General features: G+C 38.2%; 4 protein-coding genes across 7 annotated transcripts in view; 2 read left to right on the forward strand and 2 right to left on the reverse strand.

Annotated features, from left to right (window-relative positions):
- The first annotated feature begins 6 nt into the window (after positions 1-6).
- Positions 7-6399, forward strand: proser3 (proline and serine rich 3). The gene is made up of 13 exons (XM_084726445.1): positions 7-143; positions 218-326; positions 434-690; positions 1337-1488; positions 1607-1701; positions 2324-2409; positions 2489-2619; positions 2802-3037; positions 3720-4225; positions 4308-4497; positions 5523-5694; positions 6021-6102; positions 6246-6399. Exons 1-13 carry the CDS (start codon positions 133-135, stop codon positions 6316-6318), a joined length of 2100 nt encoding a protein of 699 aa, XP_084582571.1. The 5' UTR covers positions 7-132; the 3' UTR covers positions 6319-6399.
- On the reverse strand, positions 6328-8562 carry hspb6 (heat shock protein family B (small) member 6). Of its 2 annotated transcripts, none has more exons than XM_084726441.1 (4): positions 8396-8562; positions 8152-8309; positions 7019-7141; positions 6328-6917 (listed from the first exon to the last, which is right to left on the reverse strand). In XM_084726441.1, exons 2-4 carry the CDS (start codon positions 8305-8307, stop codon positions 6762-6764), a joined length of 435 nt encoding a protein of 144 aa, XP_084582567.1. In that variant the 5' UTR covers positions 8308-8309; positions 8396-8562; the 3' UTR covers positions 6328-6761. The 2 variants fall into 2 exon arrangements, with proteins under 2 accessions (XP_084582567.1, XP_084582565.1); XM_084726439.1 differs by having other exon boundaries at positions 6328-6920; positions 8396-8556.
- Positions 8563-10695: 2133 nt separating this feature from the next.
- On the reverse strand, positions 10696-13569 carry psenen (presenilin enhancer, gamma-secretase subunit). 2 transcript variants are annotated; one of them, XM_084726442.1, is made up of 4 exons: positions 13413-13569; positions 12441-12522; positions 12027-12131; positions 10696-11169 (listed from the first exon to the last, which is right to left on the reverse strand). In XM_084726442.1, the coding sequence occupies exons 2-4, from the start codon at positions 12499-12501 to the stop codon at positions 11030-11032; spliced, it is 306 nt and encodes a 101-aa protein (XP_084582568.1). In that variant the 5' UTR covers positions 12502-12522; positions 13413-13569; the 3' UTR covers positions 10696-11029. The 2 variants fall into 2 exon arrangements, with proteins under 2 accessions (XP_084582568.1, XP_084582569.1); XM_084726443.1 differs by having other exon boundaries at positions 12441-12519; positions 13413-13545.
- Positions 13570-16583: 3014 nt separating this feature from the next.
- The window catches only part of kmt2bb (lysine (K)-specific methyltransferase 2Bb), a 29901-nt gene continuing 23604 nt past the window's right edge, over positions 16584-22880 (forward strand). The window contains exons 1-3 of one of the 2 annotated variants that reach the window (XM_084726395.1): positions 16584-17016; positions 18572-18650; positions 19166-22876. In XM_084726395.1, coding sequence (XP_084582521.1) covers positions 16687-17016; positions 18572-18650; positions 19166-22876 — 4120 coding nt within the window. In that variant the 5' untranslated portion in view covers positions 16584-16686. The remainder of the gene's footprint in view (positions 17017-18571; positions 18651-19165; positions 22877-22880) is intronic. The other variant, XM_084726396.1, reaches the window with a different exon arrangement.

The following is a 22880-nucleotide window of genomic DNA, read 5'->3' on the forward strand; positions in this document are numbered from 1 at the left end:
GCCGATCCACCCGTAATTTACTGTTGAAGAACTGAGCCAAGTCCAGGCATCGGTCAGACCCACACTGGAGCAACCTTTACTGTGCATCTTATCTTGTGTGCTAGTAATCACCTGTGACTTCTGAAAGCTGTGATGAAATCCAGGTAAGATCCAAAGATCACATATGTACTGTACCCTAAACAAAGGTTACAGTTGGTCATGAGTGTTGTTTTTACAGTGGACCTGTGTTCACGAGGCAGAATCCTTTCCAGTCAACATCCAGGGTGGGGAGGTCACACTACCATCCATCCCGCAACCAGCCCTTGTCAAAGAAAGACAAAAAAACAGTATGTTTCAAAGTAAACTTTACAGATACTGCAAGACACATCCCTTTTTTTCCCCCTGCCCAAGTCATTCCAATGCGAACATTATCACCTTTTTTGTTCTTTTGCAGACTTTGAGTCCTGTTCATTCAAACCAGAGATCCAGCCCACAGTTACACACTCAGAGCCCAGAGAAACCTGACCCCTGTTTTGCCGCCCCAGATGGACAACCTTTTTTTTCAGAGTCCTGGCCATCCACTGACTGTGGATCCTCACCTGCCAACACTACAACCTCATCTGACATGGAAATGCCCAGGCAGTCATTAAGAGCAGGAAAATCCACAGATCCTGCAGAGCCAGAAGATCATCAGGATTCAGTGCTGGCAAAGTATGTCTTAGTCTCATAGAGGCAAACCGTACCCTACACAACTAGCAGGACCTATGGTCTAAGCCAGGTGTTTTCAAAGTCTGAGGCTGTGGGCCTCCCTTCAGACAAAGCTTGGAAAAATGTGCCCCCTCTTAGTTGACTTGCTTAGTTCCATTCATGACCTGTTATGTGTATGGGATCATGATTATGTTACTTGATCCCACAGAAACTCAAGAAGTGAGCCAGGATAGCCAGATTTTGCTGTTTGACATAACTTCAGACTACACAACATGTATACAAATGATATGAAAATGAAGGAATTTAACAGTTTCTGATGCTGGGAAAGTGGGGAAAACAGTAAAATTATTAACATTATATCTCTGAACGATTTCTTTAAACAAATGACGCACATTTAGGCTATTCTATTTGATTGTTTTTTAATAACTAATGTAGTATTTTTTCATTTTCAGTCACTGAACCTCTGAACTGTTTGGAGCCCCCCAGGGGTGGTCCACATCCCACTTTGAAACCCTCTGCTCTGAGTTATCCTCTTAAACAGAATTAACCCTGTTTTTGCAATGATAAATTGTAATGTGTATGGCATGACTAAACATGACATTGTAACTGATGAATTACTTACATCCTGCAGTGACCTTTGCTCTCCCAGGTACATTGAACGCTTTCGCCATGGTCGACCGCAGAGTCGAGAGGAGCGCCAGCAAAATGAATCTGCCACTGGAGAGAAGCAGTTGCCCTTTTGGTGGATGTCACCCTCATCTTCACCCCTCAGTTCAACACCAACTAAAGCAACAGACAACGGTACATTGTCACTTATAGCAGACCTATTGTTTTTGAATATAGGGGTTATTATGGGTTACCTGCTCTTCAGTTTCAGTGTAGAAAGTAGCTTTAGTGATAAATCCCTTCCTCTGAACAGAGCCTCTGAAACAAGACCATGGACATGCCATTTTCAGTCAAGCTGCACAGCGTCAACGTGACAGATCCCTTTCTCCATGCAGAGGATCTCTTAGTGTGAGTGCATTTATGAGTTTACTGGAAATGAGCCACAATATAAACTGATGTAGTTTTCTCCACTAAATGGAAATGTATGTAGATGTATTGCTTTTAGGATAAACTTTGCTACAAATGCACAGTTATTATTATTATTTTTTTTTTAATCCCTGTTACATGTTGTTATGATGGAATATTGGGTCTGTGCCCTGCCGTAATTCATGCTAGGTTTGTCTGAATGCCCGGGAAGCAGGAGAGACACCTTATTCCAATGAAGTGCGCATATAAATATTTACATTTCAACACCACACCACATGTCCATTTGGAAACTTCTCTGCTTACTAAATGCCTGGGAGGCCATCGTTTTTACAGCCATGTTTGATACATTTATGGCCTCAGCCTGCATTATCAAATGTATCCCCCTCACAAACTTATAAATCAGTATATTATAAACATCAGTATATTTGTTAGCAAAATCAGGCCAGATAATGTGCCTGATTAAGTTTTTTACTCAAATGCTGCAAATTTAATTATCTGGATTTATTCACTTGCACAGTATAGAGAGTGTTTTCTCCATTTGGAAATATTAGAAGCAAAATTGTGGCTTATTGAGTATTATTTCTGTTCTCTTTTTTTTCCTCAGATTATGTCAGACACCTCACACGGTGAATTTGAGGACACAGAGATATTACACCTTCAAGAGAGGGCCAACAGACTTCTGCTGAGAGAGTATGATGACCAGCAAGTGGCAATAATGATAAATGAATGAATTCCTTCAACACTAAGTAACTTTTTGTCTTTCTGACAGAGAATGTATGAGTGATGGATCTATACATGTCAGCTCAGAGGGCCTGGGATGCTCAGATTTCTCTTCTCCAGTCACCATAGATGAGCCTCTGCAAAGACCTTTTATTCCCAGTATAATAAAATCCACTACTGGTAAGGCAAGAGTGTGGAGTAATATTCATTTTTGAGATGAATTTTTTCTAGTTCTCTGCTAAATTCAACTTGCTCAATATGATTCTCCTTATGCAACATATGTAGGATGATTCCTCTTTTATATGCTGGGTTCTTTAAACTGCAGTGTCAGTTATTGTGCACATGTTTGTTAACATTTACAGCGAAGGTCACCTCAGATTCAGTTGCTGCGTCCTCCCAAAAATCTTCTGTCATTCCTTCTCTTCTGCCACCCGCACGCCTGGAAGAGGACATCTTGTACCAGTGGCGTTTAAGGAGAAAGATGGAGCAGGCGCAGGAGTGGCCCCAGCCCCTGCAACACTCCAGTCTTCATGGGCCCACATTTAGCTGGCAGGGCCCCAGCTTAAACCACTCCTCAGCCGGTGCACAGGCTTACAAGGTTGGAGTCATAGTTACACTAACAACGATTAATTTTTAAACCAGATTAAATCATGGTTTAACTTTAAATTATGTTGCACTAAACCTTAAAACTATCTTATCTTGAAGGATTAAAATTAAACCTCTTTTTCAACCTTAGTTTAGTCTTTACTCTAAACCTAGATTAAATTTAATTCTCTTACACCAAAGCATTAAACTCCAATTTAAAATTTGATTTAATATCAACTTAAAATTTACACTTGAGGAGATTTACCTTTTAAAATAGCTGCCTGTCTGTTAAAACAGTCTGCCAGTTGCTGCCAGGCAGTCTGTTTTTTCCTTACTGTGTTGTTGTCCATTTTTCAATCTATTATTTGGTCATATAGCTCCATATATTCAGCCAATGAGAGCTTCTCTGCCAATCCATTATGAAGGCGTAGGCTAACTACGCTAACTGACTTTTTAGAAAGCTAGCAATATAACATTTTGTTTGTTTTTATGTAATAAATAATAATAATAACAATCTGTTAACTCATTATATAACCACTTTAGCTAAACTTTGATTAGAACTAATCCTAGATTAAATTAATATTTGTTGTTGCAACCCAGTCATAGTGTATGATATTTGCTCCATATTTGGAGTTGAATATTTATTCCAGATGTAGAGAATAATTTAAGTTTCCTTTTTCTTGCACCATCTATAGCCTCAGGGGAATACTCAACCTCCTGAATTCTCACAAAGAGCTCCACATCCACACATTGTTGCTCCCCAGCCAGGAACCAGTGAAGACCATGCATCATGTCCTTCAGCTTCAGGTCCTCCTTCCTTCCCTGCCTTTGTGGTTTCTGGCTCTTCAGTTTCTCAACCCCAGGCTATTGCCCATGTTCCTGCCCATATGCATTTACTCTGCGATGTCTTGCCCTGTCCCGTCCGTTCATCTCATGCTAGCAAGCAACAGAACAGTTCACAAAGTATTCATGAGTCTCACACTGAAGTTGTCCATAAAAAGACCAAAGTCCACGGACACTCGGTAAATACCTTCACTGATGAGCCTATTCGTGAACATATACCGTCCTCACCAGCTGCTTCCTCTGGAGACATAGAAGGAGAGGGACCTAGTCACCACAAAAGAACTGAGAGGAACAAGAAAGAGACAAAAGAGTCAGAGAGGAAAACAGTGGTGTCCACCAGAAAGCAAAGGAAATCAAGGTATTGATTATTGAAACATGCACTCAGTGTACAAAAATCAAGTCTGCTTAATGTGAATGCTTAACATATGTTTTTTTTGCAGGCATACATTGGATAGGGAACATGCTGATCTCTCAAACTCAACAAACAGGAGTTCTTCACAAAGAGTTCCCAAAAAGGTCATGCCGTGGGCTGAGCAGCAGCCACAGAAGGGAAGCCAGAAGTTTTCCAGTGAGAGATGTACTGGCGATTATGCACCACCACCTTCTCCAATCCACAGTGCTTTAGGACAGGTCAGTGAACGTACGAGCTGTAAAGGTTTCTATGTTGTTTTATTAATACAAGTGCCTTATAAAGCCCTGTCTGTATGCTTTTCCTGCTGTCATAATAACTTAATAACTTAGCAGTATGTTGATGTACTAAAAGAGTTTGCTGCTCATAACACAGTGGTTTGTAAGGACTTATAATTCTTAGATTTAGAGATGTAACAATTAGTTTCATGATAAAATTCCAGATGAATAGTATGAGCTTTTCTTATTTTAATTAACAGTCCGGTAAATACTTCCCAGCATCAGCCAAAGTTGGCAACAGGCTCCCAGATGCAGCAGCAACGTGGTTTTGTTTTGCAGAATGGCAAAGATTATTTCAAAATACTCCAGTTACCACAGATCTTGAGTGCTGTTGCTATCACTTGTATTTTTTAGGTGTCATGTCGCCATCATCTGATGTTCAAGTGCAATGTCAGTATGGTAATTAAAGGGACAGTTCACCACAAAATAAAAAAACCCCAACATATTTTTCCTCTTTTCTCTTGTGCTAATTATCCATCTAGATTATTTTGGTGTGAGCTGCTGAGTATTGGAGATTTGGAGTAGTGATATCTGCCTTCTCTTGAGTATAAGGGAATTAGTTGGCACTCTGCTTGTGGTGCTCAAAGCACCAAAAAAATACAGTTGAAAAATGCAACAGTAATGTCTCTTAACAGAAAGCACGACCTGGTCACACAAGATAATCAACAGACCTTGTTCTGAGCACTTTCACGAAGGAACTATTTTTAAACAGCAGTGGAGGATGGCATTTACATTCTGCGCTGTCACAAGCATAAGGTCTGTTATCTATGAGTAGATCCTTCTTCTATTAAAGAGAAGGCAGCATCCCTACAGCCAATATCTCCGAAACTTGGCAGCTCAAACCAGAACAATCTAGATGGACAAAGAGCTCTACAGGCCAGAAGGGAAAAAAAGTTATTGATTTTGGGGTGAACTGTCCCTTTAAAAGCTGTATTAACCAGCAGCATGTTCTCACTGGGTCTTGACAGGTAGTTTCAGAGGTATTGTTCCCTACGGCAGAATCACCTCCTGCACAAAGGACCCCTGTCTTACCGATTTCTCCTCCTTGCACCGCCTCTGCACCTCCACAGTCCTCAGTTCCTCTATGCGATGCACTCAACTCAATGGAGGTCATTTCACAGCTGCTGCAAGAGGCTGAAGGTGAGCAAAGAGCACCAACCTTTACCCTGGAGTTAATTGTGGAGAATATATTCTGACCTATGAATAGCTGCCACTCCCAACATTCCAAAGCCCCTCGAACTTTCTATCTTTTTTATCTTCCTGCATGCTGTTTGGACGTTGAGCTGCAAACATTTGTCATCCATGTTAAATTTCATTGTGGTGAAAACTACATCCTGCCTTTCAGGGTTTAGAAGATAAAACAGTGACTTACAGTCCTTGATGTAAATGCTGATAACCCTTTATCAAGCCTCTCCTTGGCTGCTTATTACATTCAACAATATTGTGGTATTTTTCTTTTGTCTCAGACTCGGATGGAAAAGAGTTTGAAGATGACCCTTTATTACAAGTCCTTCGAAAACAGAGAACCTGGGTGAAGGAGCAGATCAGGTAAAATAATAACCCAGCTAGCTACATTGATTGTCATCATTTGTGTAAAATTATTTTGTTTTCTTATTATGTTACACTTAAAACCTTACAAAACATAATAGCCCAAATTCCTGAGCAGTGATCTACTCTATTTTCCCCTTTAGTGAAGTGGACTCTACGTTGAATGAACTCCTGGATGAGCAACAAGTTACTTGCACTGTGGAAAGAGGCACATGATGTAGTCACTTTTTTATTTTATACAGAAATAAAGTTTATTTTTTTGGAAGAAATATTTCCACATTAAAGAGTCTGAAGATATGTCTGTGTGCATCATTAATCACAATCACAATACAGTGCATTTTACAAAAGTTGCACAAATAAAAGCAGCAGTTTAAATTGTGAACACAGAATATTTACAAAGACTGGTTCCTTGAAACATTATGTAAGATTGATGAGTAATAGCAGGGCAGTATATACAAACCTCGAGGAGAAGGGAATATTAGAACCGTGCCAGGAACAACAGAACAAATGTGTGTTTTGGCACATGCTGAGTGTTGCTGTGGACTGGAGGAGCCAGGAGTTATTTCTGTTTATGCCTGTGTGTTCAAAAAGGCTTCTGTTGTATTTGTTTTCATATGTGGTGAGGATGGAGGAGATTTGAGTATTTGGTATTAATGTGATCAGGCAGAGGTTCTGGAGTTCGTGGTTTGCAGCATCGGTGCAGATATGATGAGGATGCCATCCGGGGAGACCGCCGACTCCAAAGCCATGGTGTGCACCCCTTTTGGGATTCTGTAGCGGCGGTTAAACTGTCGTGTTGTAAACCCTGGACCATCCTTCTAACAAGATGCAGAGATGAATACAAATTTAGAGGACAACGCTAATCATAACTGTTAAATAAACAAAGATACAGCAATGCCCCTCCTAGAATACCAACCTTTTTCTCTTCATGCTTTCCTTGCACTTCCACAAAGTCTCCAATCACCTTGACCATCAGGTCCTCTGGGTTGAAGTCCTTTACGTCAACTTGAACTGTAAAACCGCTGTCATCACAGGTCACCTATCAACATGAATAGATATAGTGTTTATTATATAGATATAAAATACCTCTAAGCAAAGCAACAAGCGAAAAACATCCCCATTTCTCACCAGGCACTTAATATCCTGAACAGTATTTGAGTGTGAAAGTTCATTCTTTACCTTGGAAACAGCAGGGAGAAAAAAGCTCTTCTGACTAGATTTGGCTTTCAACTGCATCTTAGATTTTTTCATCTACTGAGGATTGTAAGATGTAGTTCAAAGGTCTGAAAATTTCTATTATTTGTTATTCTGATAATATCTGATCAGATTGTCAAAGTATGTATGAGAAAAAATAAATCAATATTAAAAGGGTTAAAATGTTATACACTATTTAGAAAAAGTTGAGGAAACGGGTTTCAAGTTAAGTGGCTCAAGTCAGGCAAACTCTTTTCTTCTGAAATAAACTAAAACAAGTTTTTCTGGCCAATATCTTCTGTTGAGATATAAAATATTAAATTATCAACCATTAGTCACTTTCACTTGTATTAATTGTTAAGTTATTTTTATTTATTTATTTATTGAAGAATAGTAAATCATCTCAAAACATTATATGTTGGATTTTTTTTAGTTTATTTCAAAACTTTGAGAAAAAGAGTTTGATTCAAACCTCAAAAACGAGTTTTCTCAACTTTTTTTTAACAGTGTAGTGATGCCAGATTTGGTTATTTTAGAGTCATGTAATAAATCCTCCAACATTGGTCACTAAATCTCAGCCTGTCTTATGTTCAGGTGTGCATAAACTACAGGTTATAATACAGTTATCGGTATTAACCAAGACAGGCAAGTAATTATTTCAGCATCCATATTCTGCATCTCTGAAATATATATTTAGTAGACAGTGGATTCTCAACTTATTAGTTTACACTGTTGCTGTTGTAAATGGCTATTTGGTATTACTTTAAGTGTTATGTTTTCATGTAGTTCTGGGACAAATTTGTCTTTTTTCCACATTTTTGCATTACATAGTTATAGTAACTTGAAATTACCTACCTCTGCAGAGCTGGTATTGTCAGTCTCTGGAATGAGCAAATTCGGGGACCACTTATATTGTCCATAAGTCCCACTCAGCCGAGGAATAAGAGGTGGTAAAACCTTCTCCCATGGGATACCACCAGCTGGCAGAGTGGGTGGTAGGATGAAGTCCATCTCTGAAAAAATGAATAGAAAAGGAGAGTTGACTTGACAGCAGTTCTACAGTGAAACTAAAGAGCATACAGGACTGGACACATCTTACCTCTTCTTAAATTCCCAGACCAAATCGGCGTGCAGACGGGAAAGGACAGCCCCTGTTTAACTGCTTGTGTTCCCACTGGTTCTAAATGAGGTACAGTGAGTACTGGAGATGAACTGGTGCGCCAGTCTGTCTGCCTCCTGGCTGCCTGACGTGACTGTGTGTTATGGTGTGTGGGTTTTATACTGGAGTTGCATAATGAGAGGGGAATTCATAGTGGGGCACCTTGCTTCTGTTATGTTCTGTAATGTACCCTTGGGTGTTCAGGCACAGCCATATAGGATAAGTGAGCATTGTTTGGGGAGTGATGCAGCTGTTGCGGCCTTATTGGCAATTAACATGATTATTAGTTATTGTTACCAATATTGTAGCCCAAAGTTCATTATGAGGGATGGTGGCACTGGTGGAAACAGACTGGGTACAAGTTATCAGACCTGTTAAAGAAGCATATATGCCTAAGGTCGGTTGTCAAGGAAGGTCTGTCCAAAAATAAGTTCAAAAGACGGTGTTGTTGACCCTCGTGAGGACAGACAGTGACAGCAGGGACGTCCCGCACACATGTCAGAACACGTGGTGTGCTGCCAATAAGCCTCTGTCCCCCCATCATTCACTCTCACTGTGGAGGAGAAGGTATGCAGATCATTTAGTTAAAAGTACAAGTAGCAGTACATCTACCTCAATGTTTAAATACTCCATTTGGCTACAAGTCCTCCCTTCACTGAGCAAAATTAAGGAAGCCTTATTCATGGTAATTATATTTAACTAAAACTAAGTGTGAAAAAACTGAAGCATATCACTGCTACTCCAGAAGAAGACAAGCCAGTCAGTATCCCTTTATAACATGAAAAGCTCATTGTTATAAAAATGTTTTAATGTTACAACAGTTGTAAAACATTTCACGCTATGATAACAGCAAACTGTTCTTGTTACAACAATGTAGTATTTATCATGTTATAACATAATAATGACTCCTAACTACTGACAGCTATTGTTAGACGTGTCATTACAAATAAGTTATCTCGTTATAACAGGATAAATATTATATTGTTATAAGATCAGTCTCATTTTATAAGGTGACAAGTTTGTGTGTCAATGTAAAAAACATTAATAATAACAATATGATGCATATGAAAAAGCATTTTAGTTAACTGAAATAAAAATAAAAATAGACTTTAGAAAAAAGTCGACTGCATTCACAAAATGTTGTTTGTATTGTAATACCAAATATGGACCTCTTCAATCCTACCCGACAAATAGCCCCCATGTTATAAAGAGCTGAAATTAATACCGAAATGATTAACTTGAATTTTATTCAAATAAAACAAAATGATAAAAATAAACTTATCTGAGCAAACCCACTCTTGTTACTGAGAGTAAACTAAATTGAAATGAAATAAAACTAAAAACTAATGAAATATACATGTATTATATGCCCTCATCAGCTAAATGTTTTTGAAAGTATCAAAAAATGCTGGAAATTTGGTCCCATGAGTGCTGTATTATTGTATATTCTAATTACCTAAACACTGATTAGTTGACCCAGGTAGTGTCAATTTAACTACTTTATATTCTTAGTTATGGTTAGTTTAACCTTTAATATTGCATCCATTTTTATAATGTGGTTGAATATTTTGAGGATAAAATCTTTTTCAATAAAGTAACTAGCTGCCAAATAATTGTAGAGAAGTAAAAAGTTTATTAACCTCTGAAATGGAAGTACCACTAAATTGTATTTATGTTACTTTATTAAACGTACTTACTGTCCACCACTTCATCCAGTACACACAAACCTAAAATGGAAAACGATGTCTGTAAAGAGATTCTTTTTAATTTACTCCCCATAAATCTGTTTTATTAAGTGACTCCCTCCGAGGATTGTGGGATGTTCTGATCGTGCAGATACTCCTCACTTGTTCTTGGCACAGTGTAGTGAAGTCAGGGCGGGCACATGCTCTCCCTGTTAGTAATGTTGAAGCTGTCACTTAAGCTTTGACAGGGGTGACTAAAAATGGCCCTGATTATGTGATGACTCACACAGGACGATAGGGAAGTGGGGACATTTGGAGGGATTAAGCTATTGGGTTTCACAACAGGCGCCAGTGATCATCCAGACTTTGAGACTTCTGTGATGCAAAAACACTGGGAGTATAGATGAGCAAAATAGCTCACAGATGAGTCACAATATATAAAGTACACAATGATTCATAGATCCTAAAGGGTTAATGATATTTCAACATAATTATGACATTGTGACTTGGTATATAAAAAGCAGTACATGGAGTAAAAACATTGTAACTCTGAAGCATTATGTTAGTTTTTATTTTTCATTCACACACAAGTAAAAATAGTTTTGGGGTGTACCATCACACACAAACAATCAACGCTTTCTGCTATACAAGATTAATCAGTCTACTCTAAAGCCAAAGAATTTTCTGCAATGCCTTAGCAAACGTAAGAACACAAATCAGCATTCCTTCAGCATTTCTTCTTTGAAGACACAAGTGATCAGTCATTGAATTTAGCTCCAGAGACAAGACAAATCATCAAAGTCTTTCACTGTAGTTAAAGAAGGAAAATTCTTTGGTCCATTATAGTAGATCAACAGTTATTTGCAAAAGACCTGATATCACAAATATCTCAGGGAATTCCCAGTGGAATAGTAAAGGAGAGGTAATCTCCCACCTCCCCCCACTCCGCCCTGAAGTGTTGAAAGATAGTGATCCACGTCGTGAGCACCGCTACCCACAGCAGCAACCCCAGTGCTGAGCGCTTTACATCTAGATGAAAAACACACAAGAGATAATTATTTATATCTAATTATTTATATGTCATATCATGCCCTAGCTTTGCCTAAAGCTTTCTTAAAAAAAACAAAAAAAAAACACCCGATAAAATTTTAGATGTGCTGCTTAATTGGGCTTCATACAGTATAACATATGTTTGAAATCAATATTGGGAACTTAGCTTAACGGGAAAATATAAATAATATAAGTAATAAAACAGTAAATACTAAACACAAGGATATTCACTTTGTTAGTTGCTGAGTTGAACAAAGCTCTCGGGTAATGTCATAAATGTTGATGTCAGCTAGCCCAAAATGTATGATGCATAATTTGTGGGGATGGACAATGTGATTTTTTTTTTCAGCCATTACTAATAACCTGCCTCTCAAGGCTAATGCCAATAGGATACAGACAATATATTTAACATATTTTTTAATTTTAAAAAGAAGTTGATATAACCTGTAGTTTCTGCACACCTGAGGGTCAGAAAGGCTAAGATGAAGCAAATCTAACTGACATCACAGTTACCACAGAAAAAGAACAGTTCTGACTCTTCAAATTCTAATAAATTACATTAAAAAACTACTGTCTAAAATGTCATCCTATCTCCTCCAGGATTTATGAGAAATTACAGGATGTCCTATCCTCATCCCAGCAGTTTGACTACGATAGAACAAAAATACACAGCACACATATTCTGTTCAATGTCTTCTACAGAATGTAGAACATCTGAATTTAAATAAATACAAAATAAACTAGACATACTTTTTCTGAACACATTAAAATTAAATAAGTGCAGCCATGGTTTGTATCTTTATCTCTGTTATTAAAGTAACAGTTCTGACACTTACAAGTTTTTATCTGCAGCTGCTCTGTGTAGGCTGGCTTCACAAACGCCTCCCGGAAAAACCAAACAACATTGACAAGCCACAGGAATGGAAGAAAAGCAAAGCCACCTACAAAAAAAAGATGTATAAAATAAATAAACATCATTAATGACAGGACTACTGAATATATATATATATATATATATATATATATATATATATATGTATATATATATATATATATATATATATATATATATATATATATATATATATATATATATATATATTAACTTAAATATAAAGTATAACTTATGGAAGCTTGTGTTAACACTACTTGCATCTTTCCAGAATTTATAAACCAAAGGAGGCAAGACTGAATATAATAAATATTGTATCAGTTCTTGTCATGACTAATTCTTAAGTACTCTCACTCACCTAAATAATATTTCCTACATAGGCTGAGCTTCTCCTCATTGGGCAGTCGTTCCAGGTTCATGGCGTTTTTTTTGTGGATCTACTGCAAAACAAACAAACACAGCCAAGGCTCAACAATAAGGACTGCATGGTTGCCCAGGGCAAGTAAAATACCATATTGAGCAAGGAAATCTGGCAACTGACTTGCTTGACCGGGCAAGTGATGAAAAAGAATTACAACTAAAAAAAAAAACTATTGAACAATTTTGATACTTGATTAATCGTTTTCATGCAAAGTGACAGAAGAGGCTCTCAAATATGAAGACTTTCCACCTTTCTTAGTTTATTATCATATTACATTGAAAATCTTGCTATTAGAGAAACTGGAATGGACAGTTTTCACTATTTTCTGAAAATACAGTAGTACTGCTCTTAGTAAATACATATAAATTCAGGCTGTTTAAGTTAAAAGAATAAAAAACATTTGTTGACTTACGTTTATTACATAAAAGACTAACAGGATGACAGAGGCATCTGAATTAAACTTTTCCACTTGCAGTCAGCTTAAGACTTTAATACCTTTGAGAGCTTTTACTTATAAATGTGCATTAAAGACATTTGAAAACTCTTTGAGGACATGTTGCCACCCTGACTTCTGAGACAAAGGTGATGCTGGTTGTGCCTACACTTTAAATACGACCGTCTGCTGGCCTGGACATTACTTAAACAAAGTAATCTTATAAAACTTTATAAAATCCATACAATAAAACAACTTCCTGGTGCTGGCTGACCTGATTTGCACTGTCAGATGACTTGAATTCAGCTCAGGCTAATGTTAGCATTTCGATAGCTTAGCAATGTAACATTAGGTTGGTCCGACTACAAACATCCGTAACAGTAACAGTAACTTACATCGGTTTGCAGACTCTGGGTAAAGTCGTTTTATAACATTTCTATGGGACTACAATACTGTACATTTAGGTGATGATTTACCTGATATTTTTAGGCTCCAAAGTCAGGGAATGGTCGCAAATAATGGGGGGGAAAAAATCAAACAACACTTCCTCCTTCTTCTTCTAAATCGAGTTCTTCTTCGTCGCCCTGCTTTGTTTGTTATGGCGAGCACACGCCAATCTGCACTACATACCGCCACCTGCCGTACCGGAGTGGGTGTGACATGCCGATAAAGTCGTGCTTTCTCCGTTGTGCTCCTCCCATCTTTAATCTTTAATTCATAGCTCTCCTCCTATCACAGATATTATCTTTTCATATAGCTTACGCTCATTTTGAAAAAATAATGTTGATGAAATAATAATGTGATTAGTGTTTTCCTGACAGTAAACCTCACACTAGACTGATACTTTTTTGTACCATGCAATAATGGTGGTCAAGTCCTTTAACCAAGTTTAATAATCAAACTTAAAGAGAAATCGGCTCTATTCATGTGGATGTTCAGTCAGTGTTGATGGTAAATTTAGTCAGTTGAAGGAATAAGTTCCTCAGTGTGGAATATTAAGTTTAACAGATAACCAGTTTCTTATATTTAAGCAAAAAAGTTATTGTATAATGACATGAAAAGAACAAATGCTTCAGGGTTTCATCATCAGAATTACAGAATTACAATTATCAGTACATATCAACATCAAACTTAAATCTTCTCTTAAGAAACTGGGCTACTGGATATATGTTATTAATTATTTTAAAGTGAGTCTCTTTCACTTTAGGTGGAATAGGCCATTTTATGAATTTTGAATTAGCATTAGTCATAATGGATTGATTGTCTATATATGGCAGTTTCTGAAATAAAGCTCTATTATAATAATGGTAAATCTTTTGTTTCATGGCATCATCAGCTTGTTGTTGCACTTAACGTCCATTAAGTTGTAGTCATTCACTTTTAAAGCTGGTATTAATGCAGTCACATCAGAGTTTAACTGAACCAAAGATAGATGAATCACTCTGAAAACCTTCTTGAAATCCTTTTAGGAACACCTTAGATTATATTTCTCTACAAAGGCTGATAAATTTAAAAGATTTCTATTACAATCTAATACATCTTTCACAAATATAACATATACATTTTCATACCAGTCCTTTCTAAATATTGATTTGCTACCAATTGTGATTACTCTGTTATTTCACAGAGTAGATCCATGAGGAGAAAAATTATGGCTGAACATCATTTTCTGCACACTATACTCTAGAAGTGAATAATATTCAGTTGTTGTCAAATACTGCTTCTTCCTCTTTTTCATCATTAGCTTTTTCAAGTGACCGTTAAGATGCATACTGCCACCTGCTGTACTGCAACGTGTAGAGCCAGGGCAGTAAATCAAAGATGTAACGCACTTGATCATCAACACGAGGTGTAAATAATACACTGTACTGTTGCTCTTTATAATCTGCATCTGCTTCATTTTGTTCCTTCTGCCAGATTTCAAATATGGCTAATTTGATTAACAATTAAGCCTTCCTAGCATAAGCAATGTCACTTAATTATTATTGAATTGCCATTCAATTTCAGGGCCACCTTTCTTTCCAGTTTACTGTCATGGGAATTTTCCTGCAATTAAAAAAAAAAAGTAAACGGTTTGAGCTCCTCTCTCACTCTCTCTCCTGATCTCTGGCTCAGTGTGTTCATATAAAGAGTCATAGGAATGCCATAAAAATATAAATCTGTAAAAAATTTACAAAAAGAAATGTGGAAATCTAAATATTTAAATAGTTTGAACTATAGTCAATGTGTACAAAAGCTGGATGATTAACATACAGATTAAACTTCCACTACATGTCTATATTGGTATCAGTGTATATAAGCCAAAATTAAATTGCTGAAAAATAAAAAAAAAGTCTAAAAAAAATGGAGGCTACTTGCAGTAACTGAAGACACCCTAACAGTCACAGACCCCTTGTTGAAGACCACTGCATTAAATGATCAGTGGCAATGTTTACATGCACACTAGTTTCCCACTAACATTCAGAATAGGGCAATACTCTGAATTTGATAAAGTTCATGTATACAGCATATTCTGGTTGGATATTTTGAATTAGGCTTTATTCTGAATGGAGCGTATTTTGATGTGTGAAGTTATGTGGGATATGCTGGTATTATTCTGGTTTTAAGAGCATTCCTCAGACATGCAAACAGCAAATCCAGAACATGTGTCTCTTGCAGTTGGAAACACTGAAAATGTTTTTTTTTTTATATTTTTTTAAATGTTTTTTAAAAAATTACTTAAGTATTTAAAAATTCAATGAATTGATGAAATAAATTAGAATTTTGTGATTAAAAAATGTCTTCATTGTACAGTATGAAATTATTCTACAGTTATTAATTTATATAATTCAAATTAATACAATAATGCCCCTCAGACCATAGTTTGCATGAAGATTTAAAATACAGGTTAAACTGAATGAATTATTTACACTGAGCCAATGTAAAATATTTCATGGGATTGGTTACTTCATTTTTTTAAAAGTTGATCCAACATTTTATTTACATTTTTTTATGTATGATGTAATGCACATGTAATAACAGTAGATTGACCGAATGACAAAAAACTGCACTGTTGAACTGACATTGTTGAAACTGCACTTGTTTTTCTTAAAACAGCGCAGTGTTCATCATCTCTTTTGTGCATGGATGGTTTGTTAATTGTGAAAAATTTCAGAATCTATTTCTTCGTTACGCTAAAAAAGTAAACATTTGGATGTGTTGTTATAGGTTGTTGCAATGGTTTTACTGGTCCAGCCACCAGATGAAATTGGGCTGTATGTGGCCTCTGACCTAGAAATATACAAAAATGATCAATGAGGTTTGGCAGAATTCATGCAGAAAATAAAGCTGGATTAATATCTCTAACAACAACAACAACAATAGTAGTAGTAGTAGTAGTAGTAATAATAATAATAATAATAATAATAATAATAATAAGAAGAAGAAGAAGAAGAAGAAGAACTATATGTGTATAGCACAGTTAAAACGGATAATCATAACATTTATGATAAAACACTAAAAACAAATAAAGTTAAAGATTAAAAAAGTATTCGAGTAAAATGAAATGAATTAAAACTGTAGATCGTGCAAATTTATGAATGGAGATTTAACGTACAATCGCCACCAGAGGTCGTACCATCCTCCCCTGTGGAGCCTCACCGAAAAAACTCACTTTCCCGTGCAGCGTTGCGGCTCCCCCCTCCCATCTCGCGCCTTCCCTCTTGTCTCTCCTCGAACTGCTAGCCGTCGGTGTGTGTTGTTGTTGAAGCAATGATGGCGGCAGCGGGATGCGGATCAGCAACCGCGGCTGCCGTAGGAGGCCAAGGTGGTACGGCTACGGCCAGAGGTCGTTTCCCCGGTCGGCCTTGGTCGTCACGCAGTCGTTTGCGTTCCGAGAAGCGATGGCAACTTGGACGATCAGGCTTAGAAGCTGATGATGTGACTAACGGAGGGCCAAGGCCCGCAAACCTGGTTCTATCGTTAAACGAAGACCAGTCTCACTTGCGCTTACTTGGGATAGAGGCGAGCCACAAGATCCTTGGCCAGGCTGGATACAGCTCTAGTGGGAGTGAAGAGGTGAGGCCCCAAACCCACCCAGGAGTTAGTATCTTTATTTCATCTTCTCACATTTTATGTGATCGTTAAATGTGCAAGAGTGAGTGCTGTCCACAACAGTGTGTCTGGTTAGTGCTATGGAGAAATGTCAACATCCTTTCGCTAGGCTAACGTTAACTTTAGCTTCAAGGCTTGGTAAGCTAACACTACATGCTAACTGGCTAATGTTAGCACAGTGCAGCTTTCCATGACATTTAATGAACAGTCGCAACACAAAATACCACTTCAGCAGAGCAGCAGAGCAGTTTAAGTTACATTAACACTGTTCCCTCTGTGCTCTCGTGTAGCTTATAATATTAGAGGGCGAAACATTAGTAGAAGATAGTTTAAAATAAAGCCAGGGAGTGAGTATGCCAATTTGTAAACAGGAATCGCAATTATTTCATGTATGGCCCGCTCGTTATCGGGCCAGAGTAGCGGCTAGCTAATAGTAGCGAACACAAAGAACGGGAAGGCTAGCGCTTGTGTATCCTGCACAGCGGCTAATTGCTAACTGTTCTGTTTTCATAAGCTATGTCCAGATGCGGGGGCAGAGTTGTCTGCTTAACTAACGTTAGTGAAAATAAAACAGAGCACACAAATCTTCCAAGGTCTTACTTGTCTGCCTAAGGTGGCTGCGATGTTAACACTCATTTAATTAAGTTTTCATTTTAGCTAGGCAGCTTTGCTGCAGACAGAAGTACGCTTAAATGCTTTCGGCTAACTGCTAATGTTACCAACCACGACAGGTTTAAATGGTGGTGCAGAAGTGTGCCAAAACCAGCACCCGTGTTGTTGTAACTCAAACCTCACTACTAGTACACATGTAGGCGTTACTGTCTAGAGAATTAGCCGTTTGTATGGTGTTTGGTCGCAGCTGCAAGCATGAGGAAGATGTACAGTACTGTACTTGGAGGGAGTCGTAATTACACATCCACCTATCCTTGCAGTCTTTTTGTAGGTAGTAGTGTAGGTGTTCCTTCTAATTCAGTTCATACAAAGGTTGTAGAGGTCGGAGTTTGCATGAGGTGGTAAGAATCTACTGCACCATGAAAAGTTCAGGAATAGTTACCCCCGACAGCTAAATGCGTATTTGGTTGTTATTAATGCAGGTATTGTTAATGTTACATTTATTACAACTCAGAAGAGACGAATGGAAATATTTGGTTTGAATGTGGAGAAATGAAAACACTTGTCCATTGTCTGTCATTGATATTATTGTCCTAATAACTTATTTTTTCTTTCTATTATTTGACATAGCTGTTTGCCAATATGCCAAGATACACGTACTTTGTTGTGTTGACTGTATGCATAAAATGAATTAATTAATTATGCTGCACATGAATACATTCTTCATTATGAACATTAGAGAGACACTTTTCAGTGTTCCTCCATCTGCTTAGTCTGTGCAGTGGATATAATAAATGTCATTCACTGTAATTCAAAATTAATGCTGTAAACTTAACATTTTATCCATTGTTTTTGCTGATGGTTTGGCAGCCTCCAGCAGAGTGCTGTTATGTTGTTTCGGGTGTTAATAAACTGTTTTCATTTTTTCAAGGGAGATGACTTCAGAGGATTTGAAGCTGACAGAAAAGGCGCTAAAGGACCTGTATGGTTGCGACAAAATGCTTCCAAAGGTATAGACAAATATATTACTGTGCTATATGACATTTTGTGTAATTTATGAACAACACACAAGTTTAATGGTCCAGTGTATAGAGTTACAGAGTTAAAGTTGCATTCTTAAGTGTGTTTTCATTAGTGTATCGTCATGTGAAAATAAAAGCTGTTCTGTTTTCATTACTTAGAATGAGCTGTTTATATTTGCAGAGAGCAGGGGTTCTTGTAAATGGAAGCCACCATGTTTTTTACAGAAGCCCAAAATGGATAAACCAAGCATTGGCTCTAGATATGACCTTTTGCATTTTACATGAGTTTCGCAGCAAGTGTGGCTTCTCCAACATGCTCGGGTGGGAAGAGTGAGACAAGGTGTTTGCAACCTACAAGCTCACTGCCAGATACCACTAAATCCTACACAGTGTTTCTTAAAGCATACAGCCCAATATAAAAGAGGGCTATTTTATATCCTAGTTCTGTATTGAGTGGAGGAACTGTGTTTTGTATTATTTACTATTTTATGTTTGTTTTGCAGGTGATGCTGTCAACACAAAATCTAAAAGACAAAGTGAAAAGCTATCACTTAAAACGCCAGCAGTGGAGGCAGCTATTACCGCTCCTGATCCTGTAAAAGATGTAAAATCTTTGGAGGAAATACACAGCATATCTCCTGAAGCAGAACCTGCAAGGGATTGCAGGAAAGGTTCGAAAGGAAAAAACACTATGGATCGACAGTCCACTAAAAGCGGAGCCTCATCAGCAGCACCAAGGATTACTATAAAGTTGGTGGCCAAAAAGAAAGTGAAAAACATAAAGGAGCCTAATAAAAAATCTGCAAAGAAGTTGAAGATAAAAGGAATTCAGGCCCAGCCTAAAGCTAAGGACATTCAGGGCAACCAGATTTCAAGTGCTCATGTCAAATTAAAAACTGAACCACATGAGGATAAAGATGGCACAGAAGATAAAGGAGGGGGGCATGTACCTGCAAGACGGCGTGGAAGATCTGCTTCAAAGACAGAGCCTGTCTGCCAGACTAGCGCCAAAGTTGTGGTTGATGACCAAAAATCAAAGGAGAGAAAATCAGCTGATCGATTAGACACTGTAAAGGAAAGTGGGACTGTAGAACCAAAAACAAATGCAAAGAAATTAAAGCATACGGAAATTGTGACAGAGAAAAGTTCTGAAGTTAATCAACTGGGGATTCGCAGGAGCAACAGAGTCACAAACCCACTTTCTAAAAGAGCTTTAGACAGTGCAGCTGAACCAGTAAGTCTGACTAAAAGTGATGTTGTTCTGGTGGAGTCAAAGAAGCCAGAAGTTTCTAAAAACATGGAAGCCAAGCAGTCAGCGAAAAGTGATGGACGAAGGCAAAGCAAGAGGCTGAATAAAGATGTTATGATGCCAGAAAACCATGGTCCATCATCCACAGATATTGAGAATTTGTCTGTAAAATCCAGTGAGAGTTTACCTTTGAAAAATGAGGAAGCAAAGGTCCCAAGCTTAAAGTTGAGAAAGATCAGAAACCCAAAATATGATGCACAGGCCAGTGGGAAGAACTCTACTCGAAAGAAGAAGGTGAAAAAATATGTTTGGACTTTAACGTTAGAGAAAGTAGGAACTCCAAAACAGGGTGTAGAAAACACTGTCAAAATAAAAGATCAGACTGTGAATGAAGTGGATCAGTCCACTTTTTGTGACACAAGTGTCACCAAGAGTTTGAAGGGGAGGGATAAAAAATCTAGACCAGATAACTTAGTCCTACAAGAGAGCAAAATCTTGGACAATAATGAGAAGTGTTCTCAAAACAAGGCTGTCTTGTCAATTGAGGAAAAGTCAGCTTTACCAGTAGAAGCTGAAGTGGAAAACGTAAATGAAACACCTCCACAGGAAATGACTAAAATGGATTGTGGGAAAGTTGTGCCACCTCTTCAGATCAAGAAGGTATCCTCTCCTGGTAAACATAAAAGCTCAAAGCCGTCCTTTTTAATTCAGCAAGTTAGTCCGGTGCCTGAAAAGAAAGAGGATGTTCTGAAAGATCTAAGTGAAGCTAATGAGGATAAATCATCATCTTTGGATACTGAGGTCACACCCACTAGGAGACTAAGGAGGAGGACATCAAGCATTGAGTCACCGCAGACAAAGTCTGTCAGTCATAAGCCAGTGACCACACCGAAACGGAGGCTAAGAACGAGTCCGCAGGTTGAAGATACTCCGCAGGTGCATGTCGAAGATGCTTCTCAGGCTTCAGCTGAAGATTCTAGCTCACATGGTCTTCCTAACAACTCCTGTCAGGTTTTGGCTGAGGACTCCTCACAGTTAGCCTGTGTAAACTCCACTGAAGTTCCTGATAAGGATTCCTCAAAGATCGCTGGTGATCCCCCACAGATGCCAGATACAGTTTCTCCCCAGAAGGTGGAGAATAAGAAGGTGGAGATTGAAGTGGAACCACAGATCAAAGAGGCCAAACCATTGCCTGTGCCTTCCAAACCTAGAAGATGTAGAAATAATAAAGTAGGGAAAAAGAGGTCTGTTCAGAGGAAGAAAGCTGTTCTCCCTCAAACTGCCGTCAGCACAGAGTTGGCTACTGTTGAAGCTACTGTTGAAGCTACAATTGAAGCTACTGTTGAAGCAACTATTGAAGCTACAGTTGAAGCTACAGTTGAAGCTACTATCGCAGAGTCTGTGCTAAAGGAAGATACTCAGCCTTTAGAAAAAGAGGTAACTCAGTCAGAAACAAGGGATTGCACCCAGCCTGAGGCAAAACAGGACTCTATGTCAGTGCAAGAAGAGCAGATACAGACACCGGTAAAAGAGGAAACTGATATTCAGTTGATAGATAGTCAACAATCATTAGTCTCAGAAAATCAACACTCGTCAGTGTCAGAAAGTCAGAAATCTGTAGTGTCAGAAAGTCAACAATCTTTAGTGTCAGAAAGTCAAGCAAGTGATCCAAAAACACTGTGCCTGAAAAAGAAATCTCTGAAAAAAGTAAAAAAGAGGCGTAAAAGTTTGATTGGGCAGCGTCAGAAACACAGGCACAGGAGCAGAGATGGAAAGTTTGCTCCACTAAAATCCTCTGAAAATGGTGACAAAATTGTTGAGGAGGATAGTTCACTTGCCACCACATTGGCATCTACCACACAAGCCCCAAGCCCCAAACTTATTGGTATACAAAAAAAGTACAAAAAGAAACAGTCGGGGCCTCAATTATTTGGATCCAAAAGACCAAAACCACAAGCTAAAATAATTTCTAAGCTGATAGAAATGGGGCTTGAGAAAGATAGTTTGAAGCAGGAAGAAACAGACACATTAGTTGATGGGGGGCAAGCAGATGTTATAGATGTCCAGCCTGGGAAATCAAAGTTTGTAAAAAACATCAAGCACTTCATTATGCCTGTTGTAAGTGCTAGATCCTCACGAGTGATCAAGACACCACAAAGGTTCATGGATGATGCTGGAATGTCAGTATTGCCTCGAAGAAACTCTCCAAAGAAGGGTTTACAGCTGGGTTTGCAAATGCGTCCGCCAAAGAGGCGAGATGATGGGTCAGTCAGAGCAATATCCCCTATTCTGCCAGTTGATGAGGAGGACATATTGAGTGAAGCTCAATTGGATGTTGATCTGTTTTCAGCTCAGGACGTAGATGATGAGATTAATCTAGCTGACAGCCTATTTTCTGAGAGAAAAAGTGGCAAAATTGAGAAGAAGAAGAAGTCTCTTCTAAAGAACTCTAGTTTCAAGTGGAATTTGCCTGAAGAGCCTAGAGAAGAATTGTATACACTGGACACAACTCCAGAGAGCAAATGTGAGGATCTGTTTTTATCTACACCAGTTGATAAGCCCACAGAACTATCTACTGACCTACTGGATTCTCAGAAAAAGAAAAGTTCCCCTAAGTTCAACAAACAAACAGATCACCTCAAGATTTATCAAAAAATAAAGAGGGTGCACACAGGACTTCCAAAAAGCAAAAACACAACAGAGATGGACAATATGAGTAAACCTCCTCAGCCTCCTGTTGACTTAGCAGAAGGACTCGATGATGAGGCCATGAGCATTAGCCTTAGGCAACGGAATACTAACGCAGAGAAGGACAAAGCCAAGCTCAAGATAGAAGACCTTGATTCTCCTGGAGTGGTGAGAAAAGTCTCTGTGTGCGTTAGGACTATGAACTCCAAGTCCATTGCACTTCAGCACAGTAAAGAGGGGGATTTAGCAGGGAAAGATACTGCCCAACCTCACTCAGGTAA

This window comes from Lutjanus erythropterus, chromosome 9, assembly GCF_056507025.1.
Source record: "Lutjanus erythropterus isolate fLutEry1 chromosome 9, fLutEry1.hap2, whole genome shotgun sequence".
Classification (NCBI taxonomy): Eukaryota; Metazoa; Chordata; class Actinopteri; order Lutjaniformes; family Lutjanidae; genus Lutjanus; species Lutjanus erythropterus.

Bases quoted from the DNA above. Each gene is read 5' to 3' on its own strand.
- proser3 (XM_084726445.1), top strand. The intron at 4,226-4,307 runs GTATTGATTATT...TTTTTTTTGCAG, and splicing joins AGAAAGCAAAGGAAATCAAG to GCATACATTGGATAGGGAAC. The intron at 5,695-6,020 runs GTGAGCAAAGAG...CTTTTGTCTCAG, and splicing joins GCTGCTGCAAGAGGCTGAAG to ACTCGGATGGAAAAGAGTTT.
- hspb6 (XM_084726439.1), bottom strand. From the start codon at position 8,307: ATGGACTTCATCCTACCACCCACTCTGCCAGCTGGTGGTATCCCATGG. The intron at 7,142-8,151 runs GTAGGTAATTTC...TCATGTTGATAG, and splicing joins ACAATACCAGCTCTGCAGAG to GTGACCTGTGATGACAGCGG. The intron at 6,921-7,018 runs GTTGGTATTCTA...GCATCTTGTTAG, and splicing joins GAAAGCATGAAGAGAAAAAG to AAGGATGGTCCAGGGTTTAC.
- psenen (XM_084726442.1), bottom strand. From the start codon at position 12,501: ATGAACCTGGAACGACTGCCCAATGAGGAGAAGCTCAGCCTATGTAGG. The intron at 12,132-12,440 runs GTGAGTGAGAGT...TTTTTTTTGTAG, and splicing joins ATGTAGGAAATATTATTTAG to GTGGCTTTGCTTTTCTTCCA. The intron at 11,170-12,026 runs GTAAGTGTCAGA...TTTTTCATCTAG, and splicing joins GCAGCTGCAGATAAAAACTT to ATGTAAAGCGCTCAGCACTG.